This window comes from Ostrea edulis, chromosome 1 (assembly GCF_947568905.1).
Source record: "Ostrea edulis chromosome 1, xbOstEdul1.1, whole genome shotgun sequence".
NCBI classification, from domain to species: Eukaryota; Metazoa; Mollusca; class Bivalvia; order Ostreida; family Ostreidae; genus Ostrea; species Ostrea edulis.
The window spans coordinates 10,286,181-10,303,564 of record NC_079164.1 but is presented as its reverse complement, the minus strand read 5'-3'; the positions used below and the strand labels follow the sequence as shown (position 1 = coordinate 10,303,564).

The following is a 17,384-nucleotide window of genomic DNA, read 5'->3' as shown; positions in this document are numbered from 1 at the left end:
TTGTAGGAGAGTTATACAGTGTAAATTCTTAAAATTTCTGTTTTCTTATGAAATATACCAACATTTGCTTGTGTATGATAATTGAGAACTAAAGATGCCATTTGAAATTAATGGAACACATATATAGATGCTATGATTAATCAAACCTAGAACTGTTTTAATGAGAGGTGTGACATAATTTCCAGGTTAAAGGAAAGCAGACTCTGGGGGAAAATATTGCTGACAATGGAGGACTGAAAGCTGCCTATCATGTAAGTTTTAGTGTGTGTTCATTTAGTTATTTCTTGAAATGTTTTCTGAGAATGAAAATATATTTCATAATTACAAATGATTTGTCAAAACTGGTTTTATTTTGAAAATATAAACAAGACGTCAATGTAATATTACTTTTCATATTTACTGAGATTTTATTGTTTTTGGCCATAAAAAAATTAGCAAATTTCTCAGGCCAAAAATTTTGATGAAGCTGGCAGGTATTTTTTTTTTTCAAGTAATGTTTTTATTTTAATTAATTTTTTTTTTTTACTTGGCTGTAGCATGAGTTATCTTTCCTTTTTATGTTGACTGTAGAATTAGTTACCTTTTCTTTCTCATGTATAGAATAAGCAATGACATTTTATTTTTATTTTAAAAAAAAATAGCTTCACATTTTTGCTATTAAATGTATACTATTATTTTTAAACATTTGCTCATAAATGAGTATGCATTTAATGATTGTTTGATCAAAAAGATACTTACAATCTTAACAAAATGTTCTGAAAGTTTTACATAAATATCTATAACACAATGAGTACCTCATCTACTTTAGATTAACTAATTTAAATTGAAAAAAAAAATCCATGTGATACTTTTTCAATGGATTCAGCGGGCCTGAGAAACTAATGATTAATTCATTTGCGCCATACTGAGATTTTATTGTTTTAGTTATTGTTTTTTTTTTGTTTTTTTTTTTTGTTTTTTTTTTTTTAGATTTTATTTGTTTACTTTTTGAATTTTATTATTCTTTATATTCGCAGTTTGGTTGTTTTTTTTGTTTTGTTTTTTTACACTTTTCTTAATTTTTTTTTCATTGGTTACTTTATGCATTAAATTTTAGTTTTGCAATTAGAAAAATTTTGCTTTTCGTATTTACAGAGATTTTTTTTTTTTACTTTTTGTATATACTGAGATTCTATTTGACTTTTCGTATTTACTGAGGTTTAATATTTTTAGTTTTTGGATTTACTGGGATTTTCTTGTTTTAGGCGTTCGAGTACTGGCTGAAACAGAACGCAGAAGAACAGCCTCTTCCAGCTCTCAATCTCACACACAAACAGCTGTTTTTTCTGGGATTTGCACAAGTAAGAAAACCGATTTGTTTATAAGCAGGATACCGGAATTGTATTCAGTAATGTGTACATCATCACTACTGGAAATCTTATTGGAAGTGTTGAGATGTTTTATATTCAACAATTATAGAATATTATTAAATACTGTATAGCAAGTATTTTCTGTGGGTGGAAATATTTGCAATTTGATCCCTTAAAGGTACCTGTAGCAAATTGTGTTCTGTGTTTCCAATTACTGCATTATACCTATATATACATGTGCCAATCTCTCTCTCTCACTCTTTCTCTCTCTCTCTTTATACATTTATATATTTTTTGCAGATTTTTCCCACAGGCAATTGTAATGCTTGAGTTCAAATTTCAGAAACAAAATGAGTAATTTAGCATAAGTTGACAAAGACACAAAATTCATGCCTTATAGTAATCACTCTGTCCTTTGGGATATGAATGTTGTTGCACCCAGTACCTCGCTGAAAATTAGGAACAAATCCAACAGGACTGAGTCAGCACTTTTTATGGCACACAGTTAAGTTTCCTAGGGGAAACTTTTCAAAATTTCCAAGATGATTCATGAATTATACAGGAGAATGCCCTTTTCATTTTTCAGATTTATAAGCTTTGTTGTTTGGAAGTTATGGGATTTATAATTTTTTGAAATTACATAATAAGATAATTATAGCACTTTCCGTGTCGTGCAATAACTTGAGATTACTCGAGAAGATTTCCACAGAATTTGTAATGCTTGGATTCCTATAGTGATCATTATGTTGGTCCGTCAGTCCATCTGTCCGTCCATCAGTTCTTCTATCCATCAGAACTTTCTATGGCAATACATTAAGTTCAGTTTCCTGAAGATGACAGATGTTATTGAATATCTTTACTGTATTCTGTCTTGACTGACATCATGCCTGCTTCTGAAATATTCATTATAGGGTCCTTTCTAGTATTGTGACAGTGTATGCTTGTGTACATATTGTTTATCCAAATACACACGACAGAGAATACTCTAATGCTGAGTCCCTTTAAATAGGTGTGTTTGATTACCTGTTGAAGGTGTGTTTGACTACCTGTTTGGTTACCTGTTGTAGGTGTGTTTGATTATCTGTTGTAGGTGTGTATGATTACTTGTTGTAGGTGTGTGTGTTTGATTACCTGCTGTAGGTGTGTTTGATTACCTGTTGTAGGTGTGTTTGATCACCTGTTGTAGGTGTGTATGATTACCTGTTGTAGGTGTGTTTGATTAACTGTTGTAGGTGTGTTTGATTACCTGCTGTAGGTGTGTTTGATTAACTGTTGTAGGTGTGTGTGTTTGATCACCTGTTGTAGGTGTGTTTGATTAACTGTTGTAGGTGTGTGTGTTTGATTATCTGTTGTAGGTGTGTTTGATTACCTGTTGTAGGTGTGTTTGATTACCTGTTGTAGGTGTGTATGATTACCTGTTGTAGGTGTGTTTGATTACCTGTTGTAGGTGTGTATGATTACCTGTTGTAGGTGTGTATGATTACCTGTTGTAGGTGTGTTTGATCACCTGTTGTAGGTGTGTTTGATTTTGATTATCTGTTGTAGGTGTGTATGATTACCTGTTGTAGGTGTGTTTGATCACCTGTTGTAGGTGTGTTTGATCACCTGTTGTAGGTGTGTATGATTACCTGTTGTAGGTGTGTTTGATTACCTGCTGTAGGTGTGTTTGATTACCTGTTGTAGGTGTGTTTGATCACCTGTTGTAGGTGTGTTTGATTTTGATTATCTGTTGTAGGTGTGTATGATTACCTGTTGTAGGTGTGTTTGATTACCTGCTGTAGGTGTGTTTGATTACCTGTTGTAGGTGTGGTGCTCCACAAGTACCGCAGAAGCTGACCATTTACAGATTCTTACTGACCCTCATAGTCCAGCCATCTACAGGTAAAATATTTGTTAATCTACAGGTAAAATATCTGTTAATCTACAGGTAAAATATCCGTTATTCCACAGACAAAATATCTGTTAATCTTCAGGTAAAATATCTCTTAATCTACAGGTAAAATATCTGTTAATCTTCAGGTAAAATATCTGTTGATCTACAGGTAAAATATTTGTTAATCTACAGGTATAGTATTTGTTAATCTACAGGTAAAATATCTGTTGATCTACAGGTAAAATATCTGTTAATCTACAGGTAAAATATCTGTTAATCTACAAGTAAAATATCCGTTATTCCAGAGACAAAATATCTGTTAATCTACAGGTAAAATATCTGTTAATCTACAGGTAAAATATCTGTTAATCTACATGTAAAGTATCAGTTGATCTACACAGTCACATTAGTATGTGACACAGTTACTACACACCTTTGTTAATTGTTTAAAAATTGTCAGAGAAGTTGACAGTTTTAATGTGACTTGATATTGAAAAATTTGAATCAAATGTAGGAATTTCAAAGAGAAATTTTTATTTTGGTTTGATAGTATTGCTACACATTGAAAATGAATATTTTAAATTACTGATAGATTTGAATGTTGTTGCACCCAGTACTTCGCTGAAAATCAGGAACAAATCCCAATCTATAGCTAAGGTCTTTAAAAACAACGAATTGCTTGTTTCTCAGGCCTACCTGCATCTGTGGAAATAATGCGAGTAGCCATTTTTATCCTTATTTGAATACTGTCTGTAAAACATTTGACTAAGTGTGGGTCAGTCCTGTCGTTTGTGTGAACATTTTATATACTCCTGTCAGTAAAACGTTTGAGTAAGTGTTATCCTGACATTTGTGTTAAAGGGGCATTTTAATAGTTGTGAAAGTGATGGCAACTTTTTTTCTTCAAAAATCTCTCAATAGCATGGGAATATATATCAATGACTAATAAAAACATTTATTTTGTACAAAAACAAGAGAAACGTAATTAAACCACGTTAGATAACCGCTTTTAGTGTAAAGAAATATTTATGGAAGAATTATTGTCTTGCAAGACAATAATTATTTAATCACCAAAATCACTTATTCACGTGCCTATTTTAAGGTTAAAAGGTGTATGAAATACTGGTGTTATTACTGAAATATAAAATATAGAGCAATTTTTATTCAATTCAAATTACAGATAATGCCCCTTTAACAGTTAATCAGCTTGCTTATGTAGTTCCAAACATTTATTTTGTACAAAAACAAGAGAAACCTAATTAAACAGTTAATCAGCTAGCTTACTGTATGTAGTTCCAAATATTTGTCATGATGGCATCAATATCTGTACAGATACGAAAACGCACAATGGTTGTTCTCCTTGTGCCTGTGGTTGTGGGAGGGTTTTGCAATGTATGCCCTACGGTGGAACTGTTTAAAAGTTGTGAGTTTTGAATTCTTTAAAAAAAAAAACCCTTGTCTGCTTTTTGTGAGATATAAAGGGGGGGGGGGGGGGGGGCATCATCCCTCATTCCTTTCTTCTTCTTTTTTTTATACAAAATTGGCCTGAGAACCAAGAAATGAAGTGTTTTTGCCTAAGGCGTCCATATTTTCAGTGACAGTATATATGAAGCATCAAGGTGAATGTTTGTTTGTTTGTGTTTCAGAGTAATAGGAACTTTGTCCAACTCTAAGGAGTTTGCGGAGCAGTATAATTGTCCAGTGAATTCCAAAATGAATCCCCAGAAGAAATGTGAAGTGTGGTAGACCTAATAAATGTTGGAATCTTCAAAAGGAATGCAATCTCTATAGAGCACAATTTTTTTTATTGGTTAAAAGCAAACACTTTTGTATTTAATATGAAATCCAAAGGACAAATCACATCATCGACATGTCTCTGAAGTCTCCTGAGTAACATCGGGGGGGGGGGGGGGGGGGGGGGGTGTCTTCCTGTGGTCCTTGACCTTCAGTTCTCAGTAAATTAGCTTTTCAACTTTTCTCCAGAATCTACTCAGCCAGTGTTTTTGCTGAAATTGGTTTGCAGTATCTACTAGAGCAAGCCAGAATAAGAAAAACAATCACTAAATGTGAAAGTCCTCGCCACCTTGGGAACGAAGGAATGGGATTAGTTAAAACCTAGAAAAAATAGTTCAGTTTTAAAACTGGTATGTAGAGGGTTGGAGCCTCAGGGTGAAATGAAGAAGACAGTCATGTGACATGTTTGAATGACCTTGCAATATAATGAATGATGTCACAGAGCATGATGTGTGTTTGCAGAAATCCAATGGTATTCAGTTTGACTTTGAAAGTTTAATTTTTTACTTTATCAACATGCAACATTTCTAATTTAAGTTTTACATTGAGTGATATAAAGTTGACTGTTAAAGCTCTTAGGCCTCTTGTTTGTTTTTGTTCTTTGTTTCTTGTAATATTGCTCATGCTTTTGAGGAACAAATATGAGTGAATTATATTCTTTATTTTTTTTATGTTATGATATTTTGATTTTTTTATTTAAAAAATTATAATGAACAATGTATTTTGAACAGAGTACTTGGTCCCTGAAAATTGGTACAGTTTCGAATTAATCATCTCGTACATTTTATATTTATTTACTGGCATTATTTTATAATCATTTGCATGATAAAAATTGTTATTCCATGCATTGTTGATCCAGGAGTTTATTTGGGTATTCTATACTAAAATATGTCACTGTCTTGTCATCAACAGAAAAGGCTATCAAATCTATAATAGGTTGCTAGAGTACCTATGTATCTATGTAAATCTATAATAGGTTGCTAGAGTACAAAAATCTATGTAAATCTATAATAGGTTGCTAGAGTACAAAAATCTATGTTCAGAAATAGTGTTTGACATGATCTTTGGATATTGTTTTACAGATATAATTATATCAGTAAAATAAAAAATAAAAATATTGCATGGAAATGACACATAGAAAATGTAATTTACATGTGAATGCACACAGCATCATGGACAGAAATTGCAAAGCTTAAGATTATTTAAAACTTGCCAATTATTTTTATGTATTTGTTGATGATTTGATATCAGTCTGTTTTTGTTGACGTGTTTGGGCATAGATTTTCTTAATGTGGTATATATCTAGTCAAATATTGAATTCCATACCAAGTAGTGGATCACCATGGTTTCTCATGTTCTATATTCCTATTCGTGTGATAAGCTTTCATGTCGAATCTCAAATTATTATTTACGTGTGTACATGTACAAGTAGCAAACTGCTTTATAGTGCGTATGTCCCATTTACCTTGTTGATATATTTAGTTATCAAAGAGGCACAAAACATTTTTCAATTTTATATTAAATTTGTAAATTTTACAAAAATCACCACTTGTGTGAATTGAATATTTCATGCACAAAGCAATATTAATTCACTATCATTTAGATTTTGATATTTTGGACCTTTCCACACTTTGTTTCAAAATGATGACGTTGCAATGCTATATATACATGCTAATCATTAATACATGTACATGTTTTCCACAAATTTTATAGTACTGTCCATTTATATATAAGTATAAAACATGTTTTGAAACATTTGTATTCAGACACTTTTCATTCTGTTAACTGATGTGTTCAGGTTATAATTGCTTAAAGAACTGTTTGTGAAAAAAATATTTTTGAACAATATTTAAGAGTCTCAAATCAAATTAAAGATCAAAATATTCATAAAACAAACTTGTTTTTTGGTGCCAAAGGGGAAAGAAAGAACAATTTACTTATCTCACATTTAGTGATGTGTGGCTTAAAATTTCTATGTGCATGTCAACAAGTTTTAATGGGTACCTATATCAACATTATTCATGAGATATGATATTATATTATAATGAGATGGAACATGACATAATTTAAAGGTGAAATTTATATATATATACACACTGTATATAGGTAGTTGACAACATTAAAACAGTACATTTTATTTTTAAAAATCAATCGCGATACAGTCAGTTATTGATCTTTAATGACCCATCCGATTTGATGATGCACAGTCACATGCACACCCCACCCCCTTTAAAATGATTAGATATTTGAGAATTATTATTATTATTTCTGAGTTGTTGATTTTTTTTATTTCCTGTATTATCTATTGATGTTTCACAAACTGATTGTCACATTAAAGAAAATGTATTATGTATCTACCAAAATTTGAATCACTGTATTGAAGAATTTTAACAGTTGAACATAGTAGTGGCTTAATAATTTTGAATTATAATACTTTCGTCATTTTGAATTCTAGTACTTTACCTACATGTATTTAAAGTTGATCGATCCTCATGTGATGTCATAAGTTTTTGCAAAAATCTTTTTAATCTAAACTTTGTGCATGATAGAAATATATCTTTCTGAGGAATTTTATTCACTGCATAAAATAAAAGATTTAATGAACTATTTATACTTAAAAGGTTTATATTTTCCATAGAAAATCAATTATTTATAATTTTAAAATGTTGTCAAGGGCAATAACTCCTATGCTGGTATTTTTTCTACTGCATGTCTATTATACACAATTTCTCCAATATCCACAATTGATTTATACAAATTAATGAATTAACAGTTTTCTTAAACTGTTGACATTTAAAATTTGTCATATCAACAATTTTTTATCTATTTTAATTATTCTGTGTAACGAAAATGGGTGATTTTCTGATATTAACATATACTTCAGTTTTTGTATGTCCGACATCTTTAAAAAGGTGGCAACATACACATTTTTCTTCGGTTATCAATCAAATTTAACAATATTGAGTGGAAATTAAACAGTTTTTCCACTTTCAACCATCAATATTAATAAGTCACACGGGGATCGATCCACCTTAAAAGTGTATAGGAATTGACTTTAGTATGACACAGTCAGCATTGTTAAGTTCTCATACATGTATAAAATTACATGTATCTCATTCAAGTGTAAACAACGGTAAATATGACGCAGTCATTAGCGGGATCACATTGTACATAGTTGTTGATCATTGGTCCTCAGTAAAACATTTACTGTATATACATGTCCTCAGTCATTATGTGTATTTTGTGATGAGTATTTAATATTGTATTGAAATCCATGGTTATTGTGACTGTGATTGAAGTTAAAATAAACTGATATTTAATTTTGATTCTAGTTGGTATTTGTTTATTCTAGAATTGCCGATATTTAATATTGATTCCAATTAGTATTTGTTTATTCTAGGATTGCCAATATTCAATTTTGATTTTGGTTAGTATATGCTTATTCTAGCATTGCTGACGGATAAGCTGCAACAATTTCATTGGCAAAGAGAAATTCATTTTGATGAATATTAATTTTCACATGCAGGCAGTCCTTCGTTCGTACGATTTGATTTGGGGGGGGGGGGGTGTCCTTTTTTTCAATTTAGATTTTTATAGCGATATTGGCACTAGTGGTGGAAGAAGCCCTGCTTGTACTTTGGCAGTGTCAAAAACTAGATAACTGCTCCAGTGCTCTTTCACCAAACGCTCGTCATGTAGAAGTGAAACAGGTCCATGTCACAGCCTGTCTGTTAGAATGGATGCAACTGAAAGAGTTAGTCAGCAGATACATAAATTTGTGGTTTTCTTTCTGGATGACAAGAGTGAATTATGAAGAAGGGATGTATTTTACGTCTGTGTTTAAACTTCACGATTTCGCGAAAATGTAGTTGTGGTGATATATTTTCTTTTACACTAGTTTATTTTCTATGAATATAAAAGGCCAAAAATCAGGACTTGAGTCATCTCAAATTCTCTTGGAAATTGAATTGCAGCTTTGATGCACAATATACAGATTTTAAAAGAAGTGATTAAGAGTTTAGGCGAGTAAATGTACATGTACGAAACAAGGACTTCATCTCATGATTCATCAATGAAGGATATCGACATCCGTGTCTTGTTGAATCTGCTACTTACAGGATTCTGAAATCTAGATATCTCACGAAGACGTCATTGAAAAATGTGTCATGTCGATAGCGGTCGCCAAGATCGGTTTCCTAGTGATAAATATAGCATTCTGGCCGAGCAGTGTGGGATCTTGTCAATATACAATGTATATATAAAAGGATACAAGCGTTAAACTATGGACATTCCCAAGTCTTTTGACTTAAAGCAGGTAAGGTCTCCCGTTCAGAATGAAGATGGATGTAGAAGGGAAATATTAGTTAAGCGATCTGAAATAACGATTGATATATTTTTTTTAACTTTGGTTGTTGCAGAATTTATTCCATGAGAAGGATATTTTTTGCAAGGAATGAGATGTTAAAAAATATTGTCGAGTAAGTGAAATTTTATAATTTTCCACAAATTTAAAATCACGGGAAATAACTCTCACTACAGAGGAAGCATGTATTTTATCAAATGACTAAAAAAAATTCCTCTTTCCTGATTTGCTGAAATATCAATTTCTTGAAAGAAAACGTAGCAGATCTGCCTCGTCTACAGGGGTGAATACTGCAATTATTCACGTTCTGAAGTGGTTTGACACTATTCCATTCTATTGTCAATATGAGATCTTTATATGCTGTCTTTCAAAATGTCCGTTTTCCATCGTCACCTTTGTCTGGGACGATTTGTTCATGATAAGTCACCACTCACCCCCACCCCCACCCCCACCCTCTTCCAAAAAATCGCTACAAATGTAATGTCATTCAATAAAACAATTGTTGGTGCCGGGAAATTTAACTTCCCCGGGAAAAAGTGTTTAGCAAAAATTCCACAACTGTAAAATTATTAATATTCTACATAGGAAAAATAGTTTTAACAGTATAGCTTTCATTTTTTGACTAAATGTCATAATAAGCTTGAATGTTTTTTATATCTGCTGTTTTATTCAGGATGAGATTGAATTCTTGGTTTCTGGTGGCGGTGAGTGCGCTCCTGGTTCCGGAGATTTCCGGAGGGAATCGGTACACGACTCGGCGAGACTTGGCTTTAAGATACAATCAACTGTATCAGCACATTATCAGTCTCAAATATGTCGTCAAAACCATCAGTAAAGGTACGTCACCTGAAGAACCGTATGTCGCGCTCATATTGCCGTCATGAAAAGTACTGATGTGTCATATTTGCCTTAAATTTTATTACTTTAGGATCATTTGGTACATTCGATATAAGAACTTAGCCCATGTACTTCAAAATGTTCAATATACATGTAATATTAAATCACAATGGAAGTAAAAGTTATTTGAAGTTTGAAAGAGAAATATGGATTCTACAGCGGTTTTTATGCGACATTGTTAGTGAAGCAAGTGTATCTCAAAATTGTGTTGAAATGAACCGTCAAACTGGTAGGGCAATGATTGCTTTATATCAACTACACAAATATTCAGTAATATACTTTGTAGAACCGGTTTTTTTGTTGTTGGTTTTTTTTAAAATTCATTGACGAATATAATTCCTTTGGCTTTAGATCATCTCTCCCATCAGTACATGTTCAATAAGTAAATTTTTGAAGAACTACGTCATAGCTACATATATCGTGATCAGGATTCCCATATATCGATACTACAGTAATAAAGGATACCCACAAGGAAACGTTCGCTAGATTTTTATTTTGCTCATTTCTTTCTTGCCCTTAGATTTGAGCTGAAAAATTTTCAAATTTTATTTTTCCACTTTTATTGTTTACAATGCTTAAATTAAGTATTTCAAATGGTCAACCAAAATTTGAATATCAGTTGTTAAGTTATAAGTGAGATACAGCACTCGCAATTCTTTGTTATGTAAACATGGCTCTTGCCATGTTTTTGTTTACATTAGCGTGTTTAAAACAAAATGAGATGTGCCAAACACTAGAAACTATCTAATTGTGTTAAGAATTCACTTATGAATTGAAAAAATAAAAATATGGCACGGGCGTTGTTTACAAAACAAGGACTTGTGACCTCTGTATCTCCCATGTACCTTGACTACTGACATTCAAAATTCTGCTGATCATTAATAATATCTTAGGTAAGCATTCTAAACATTAAAAATAGAAAAATAAAATTTGAAGATTTTCAGTTCAAACCGTGTCATAATTTGAAAATAGGATGACATAAATTAATTCATTAGTTTAAAGCAGAGAGAAGATCTGAACGGAATTATCTCTACATACAGTGTAACGATAAGAACAAATTGTAACTATAGAAAATGTATTTTATGAATTTTAATTATTTAGATGTTAAGGGCGAGCCTGGGACTACAGGTGTAATTGGGGACAAGGGAGGCAAAGGGACCACGGGTCCACAAGGAGCCCAGGGAACCAAGGGGCAGCTCGGTGTCAAAGGTGAAATGGGTAGTCAAGGTCCACAGGGAACTGCGGGAACACAAGGTCCACAAGGCCTCAAGGGTGCAAAGGGCGATAAAGGAGAGCCGGGTCAAGTGAAGGGAGAACCCGGAACAAGTGGAAACAAAGGGAGCAAAGGCGATAAAGGGGCCGGTCAGAAGGGAGAACCTGGTTCTGCAGGACAGAAGGGGGACAAGGGAGCAAACGGGTCGGCGGGAGCAAATGCGGCCAAGGGGGAACTTGGTCCTCAGGGACAGAAAGGTGACAATGGCAGTAACGGGGACACAGGCGGCTCTGGACCAAATGGAGAGAAGGGGCAAAAAGGACAGAAGGGCTTAAAAGGAGTTACGACTTAAAATGAATTTTAAACGTCTTCGAATACCAGTAATTAACATGGGTGTATAGTACTGTTTCCGACGTACATTGTATATAGAACTTGTGAATGATAAAGAAATAAGGTGTGGTTTCTTCTTAGAGAGTTTTTGTTATACCTGTGTGGAAAATTTGATTTTGTTTATATAACTGCCTCTATAATCGTACTGATTAAATGTGTCGCAATTTGTATATGTTTTATTTTGTTGAGGTGAAGTGTCTACAGAAATGCATGTTTAGTCGTTTGAAATGAAGTATTTACGTGTTGTCTATATATACGTGTTGTCTATATATACGTGTTGTCTATATTTACGTGTTGTCTATATTTAGCAGTCTGACTCGAGATGTAAAGTGTATGTAATACGTGCTTTAGTTTTAACTTTAGAAAAAAGACACCAAAGAGCACAGTCTGTCGTGGGATATATTATGAATTCTGTCGAAGATTATGCCAGACGATGGGCTAAATATGAAAAGGAAGAACTTGACACCTTGTCATAATAGATAAAAAGTATAAGAGAAATATTAAAATCCCGTATTAGACACATCAAAACAAAAGTGCGTACCATCTATCCTTCTGTGTTTAGTAAATCAGAAGTGATAAAAGAATCCGATAGATTACATGTGGAGTTTTGGTTCCAGCTGACAAAGCTTGTAACAACATTGACTTGCAAGGTTCCTTATTAAGACTTTATTTTATAGGAACTTGGCTTTAGCATTTCATAAACCTTCTTATATTTAAGTTTCTTTTTTAAAAAAATCTTTAAAATTTAAACACATTTAATATCCCAGTCAATGAGACGAATGAATATGAGTTACCTATACCGGAATCCAACACTTCACAAAACCCCTTACAGAGATGCTTTGTTAGATTCAAAAAATGGTCCACCAAGATCCCATGTTAAAAATATTAATCAATACCAAGGAGAAACTTCAAACATATTGTGCCATAACATATGCGAGACGTGGTGTAAATCAAATGTGGATTCTAAAACCTTAGTAGATTTGAAATCACAAAACTCTTCCAAAATCAACACCATTAAAATATACATGTACAGTGTATACCTTTTCAACACTTTACACAACCATTCCTCGCGATGAATTAAAATATAGGCTTTTTGATATCATAGGCAGTAGCTTCTGCAATAAAAATGGAACACGGAAATATTCAAATCTTGTGATCAGTCATCCAAAATATACTTTATTAAACATCACTGTGATTCTACACACGAGCGCTATACTCTGAAGTTGATAGGGAAATATGCTGGAGGTCCTCATTGACAATATCTACGTAGTCTTATAGTGATCGTTCTTCCAACAGTCTGTTGGAATTCCCATGGGAACGATTAGTGTTCCTGTATTAACTGGCCTTTTAAAAAAAAAAATTCTTAGCAGGAGAATATGCATAAAAAGAAAATCGCAAATCTGGCTGTGGCTTTCAAATCGATATTAAGATATATCGACGACGTTTTCTCTCATAATAATACTTATTTTTGCTCATATGGCAATTCGATATACCACAATTAACTTGAAACAAAAGACACCACAGAGTCATCCACGTCTGTTTCATACCTGGATATTTTATTGAATAGAGATATTTATGTCAAACTAACAACTCAGTTTTATTACGAGCGGGTTCTCCATCCTCAGCTTACTAATACCAAATTTTTAAATTGAGGCAGACAAAAAATTTAATGTCACGGGTTTCAATAGTTTCGTTTAAAGTCAGCATTTCGTAAATTTAATGGTCGTTATAACAATCTAATTTACAAATGCATGTACAACCTGTCATTAGATCGAATGCTGTCTGACGTGCTTCGTACCAATTGTTAGGCCGTTCTTAGCGCTCTTGATTCTGATTACGGATGCATGATCGAAATATACTGTAGAGCTCGTAACCGTTCTTTAGTGTATACCACACTATATACCAAATAATACGTGCTTTAGTTTTAACGTTAGAAAAGACACGGAATAGCACAGTTTGTCGTGGGATATATTATGAATTCTGTCAAAGATTATGCCAGACGATGGACTAAATATGAAAAGGAAGAACTTGACACCTTGGGTGATCAGAAACTGACAGTGTGGTATATATATGATGATTAGAAACTGACAGTGTGGTATATATATGATGATTAGAAACTGACAGCGTGGTGTATATATAATCAGAAACTGACAGTGTGGTGTATATATAATCAGAAACTAACAGTGTGGTATATATATGATGATTAGAAACTGACAGTGTGGTGTATATATGATAATCAGAAACTGACAGTGTGGTGTATATATGATGATTAGAAACTGACAGTGTGGTATATATATGATGATTAGAAACTGACAGTGTGGTGTATATATAATCAGAAACTGACAGTGTGGTATATATATGATGATTAGAAACTGACAGTGTGGTGTATATATGATGATTAAAAACTGACAGTGTGGTGTATATATGATGATTAGAAACTGACAGTGTGGTATATATATGATGATTAGAAACTGACAGTGTGGTATTTTTATGATAATCAGAAACTCACAGTGTGGTGTATAAATAGTGTATAAAGATTTTTTTTGATTGGGAACTTTTAAAAATATAAGAAGGTTTATGAAATGCTAAAGCCAAGTTCCTATAAAATAAAGTCTTAATAAGGAATATTACAAAGTCAATGTTGTTACAAGCTGGAACCAAAATATATTATTGTGGTATTTTTATGATAATCAGAAACTGACAGTGTGGTGTATATATAATCAGAAACTGACAGTGTGGTGTATATATAATCAGAAACTAACAGTGTGGTATATATATGATGATTAGAAACTGACAGTGTGGTATATATATGATGATTAGAAACTGACAGTGTGGTGTGTATATGATAATCAGAAACTGACAGTGTGGTATATATTTGATGATTAGAAACTGACAGTGTGGTGTATATATAATCAGAAACTGACAGTGTGATGTATATATAATCAGAAACTGACAGTGTGGTATATATATGATGATTAGAAACTGACAGTGTGGTATATATATGATGATTAGAAACTGACAGTGTGGTGTATATATAATCAGAAACTGACAGTGTGGTATATATATGATGATTAGAAATTGACAGTGTGGTATATATATGATGATTAGAAACTGACAGTGTGGTGTATATATAATCAGAAACTGACAGTGTGGTGTATATATAATCAGAAACTAACAGTGTGGTATATATATGATGATTAGAAACTGACAGTGTGGTATATATATGATGATTAGAAACTGACAGTGTGGTGTGTATATGATAATCAGAAACTGACAGTGTGGTATATATTTGATGATTAGAAACTGACAGTGTGGTGTATATATAATCAGAAACTGACAGTGTGATGTATATATAATCAGAAACTGACAGTGTGGTATATATATGATGATTAGAAACTGACAGTGTGGTATATATATGATGATTAGAAACTGACAGTGTGGTATATATATAATCAGAAACTGACAGTGTGGTATATATATGATGATTAGAAATTGACAGTGTGGTATATATATGATGATTAGAAACTGACAGTGTGGTATATATATGATGATTAGAAACTGACAGTGTGGTGTATATATGAGGATTAGAAACTGACAGTGTGGTGTATATATAATCAGAAACTGACAGTGTGGTGTATATATAATCAGAAACTGACAGTGTGGTGTATATATAATCAGAAACTGACAGTGTGGTATATATATAATCAGAAAGTGACAGTGTGGTATATATATGATGATTAGAAACTGACAGTGTGGTGTATATATGAGGATTAGAAACTGACCGTGTGGTGTATATATAATCAGAAACTGACAGTGTGGTATATATATAATCAGAAACTGACAGTGTGGTGTATATATAATCAGAAACTGACAGTGTGGTATATATATAATCAGAAACTGACAGTGTGGTATATATATAATCAGAAACTGACAGTGTGGTGTATATATAATCAGAAACTGACAGTGTGGTGTATATATAATCAGAAACTGACAGTGTGGTGTATATATAATCAGAAACTGACAGTGTGGTGTATATATAATCAGAAACTGACAGTGTGGTATATATATAATCAGAAACTGACAGTGTGGTATATATATGATGATTAGAAACTGACAGTGTGGTATATATATGATGATTAGAAACTGACAGTGTGGTATATATATGATGATTAGAAACTGACAGTGTGGTGTATATATAATCAGAAACTGACAGTGTGGTGTATATATAATCAGAAACTGACAGTGTGGTGTATATATAATCAGAAACTGACAGTGTGGTATATATATAATCAGAAACTGACAGTGTGGTATATATATGATGATTAGAAACTGACAGTGTGGTATATATATGATGATTAGAAACTGACAGTGTGGTATATATATGATGATTAGAAACTGACAGTGTGGTATATATATGATGATTAGAAACTGACAGTGTGGTGTATATATAATCAGAAACTGACAGTGTGGTGTATATATAATCAGAAACTGACAGTGTGGTGTATATATAATCAGAAACTGACAGTGTGGTGTATATATAATCAGAAACTGACAGTGTGGTGTATATATAATCAGAAACTGACAGTGTGGTATATATATAATCAGAAACTGACAGTGTGGTATATATATAATCAGAAACTGACAGTGTGGTATATATATGATGATTAGAAACTGACAGTGTGGTGTATATATGATGATTAGAAACTGACAGTGTGGTATATATATGATGATTAGAAACTGACAGTGTGGTATATATATGATGATTACAAACTGACAGCGTGGTAACCTGTTGTATACGTGAAACGAAAGCAGACTTCGTGCTGAAAACAAAAATGTACAACATCAACGCTTAAATGTCACATTCCAACAGAAATATCAATACAAAATAAGGCAACGATTCATAAATTGCAGTTTCACAATGAATATCTAGAATGAATAACAAGAATGATTTATCTTGGATACCAAAGTATATTCTTCTCAGAGTAAATGAGATAGAGGCTAGAGAAAATGAGATAGAGGCTAGAGTAAATGAGGTAGAGGCTAGAGTAAATGAAAGATGAACAGAGAGAACAAAAGGGAGATACAGATGCAAGGACTCCTAACTTCAAAAGAGTATGATTCACTCATGCGGACACCATTTCTGTCATCTCGATGAATCTCACTAATATTCAGGATTCTGAAATGTTGACAACTCACGAAGACGTAAATGAAATATGTGTCATATCCGTAGTATTAGGAGAACATAGTTCCTTTTTGACAAATATAGCATTGCGATCATTCTGATTTCGTCAGTGATCATGCAATATAAGAACACATTTGTCAGGCCATTGAGAGACTCCAGTCTTGTAACTTAAAGTAAACAGAAAAACAGGTGCGTTTTCTCTAATTTGAAAAGAAGGTGAATTATGATTTATATCCAACATTGGATTGAGGATATATAAAAATGATCTTAAAGTAATGGTTGCCATGTTTATAATAATCAAAATTGGTGTTTTCTCACACAGC

General features: G+C 32.7%; 2 protein-coding genes across 6 annotated transcripts in view; both read left to right on the top strand.

Annotated features, from left to right (window-relative positions):
- LOC125664136 (endothelin-converting enzyme homolog) overlaps positions 1-8,340 on the top strand; it is a 51,976-nt gene extending 43,636 nt beyond the window's left edge. For all 5 annotated transcript variants that reach the window (XM_048896698.2, XM_048896696.2, XM_048896695.2 and 2 more), the window contains exons 17-20: positions 186-251; positions 1,245-1,340; positions 3,154-3,230; positions 4,869-8,340. In XM_048896698.2, coding sequence (XP_048752655.1) covers positions 186-251; positions 1,245-1,340; positions 3,154-3,230; positions 4,869-4,968 — 339 coding nt within the window. In that variant the 3' untranslated portion in view covers positions 4,969-8,340. The remainder of the gene's footprint in view (positions 1-185; positions 252-1,244; positions 1,341-3,153; positions 3,231-4,868) is intronic.
- A 1,640-nt stretch (positions 8,341-9,980) lies between these two features.
- LOC130051198 (otolin-1-like) lies at positions 9,981-12,033 on the top strand. The gene is made up of 2 exons (XM_056152638.1): positions 9,981-10,216; positions 11,378-12,033. The coding sequence occupies exons 1-2, from the start codon at positions 10,024-10,026 to the stop codon at positions 11,839-11,841; spliced, it is 657 nt and encodes a 218-aa protein (XP_056008613.1). The 5' UTR covers positions 9,981-10,023; the 3' UTR covers positions 11,842-12,033.
- Positions 12,034-17,384: the final 5,351 nt, after the last annotated feature.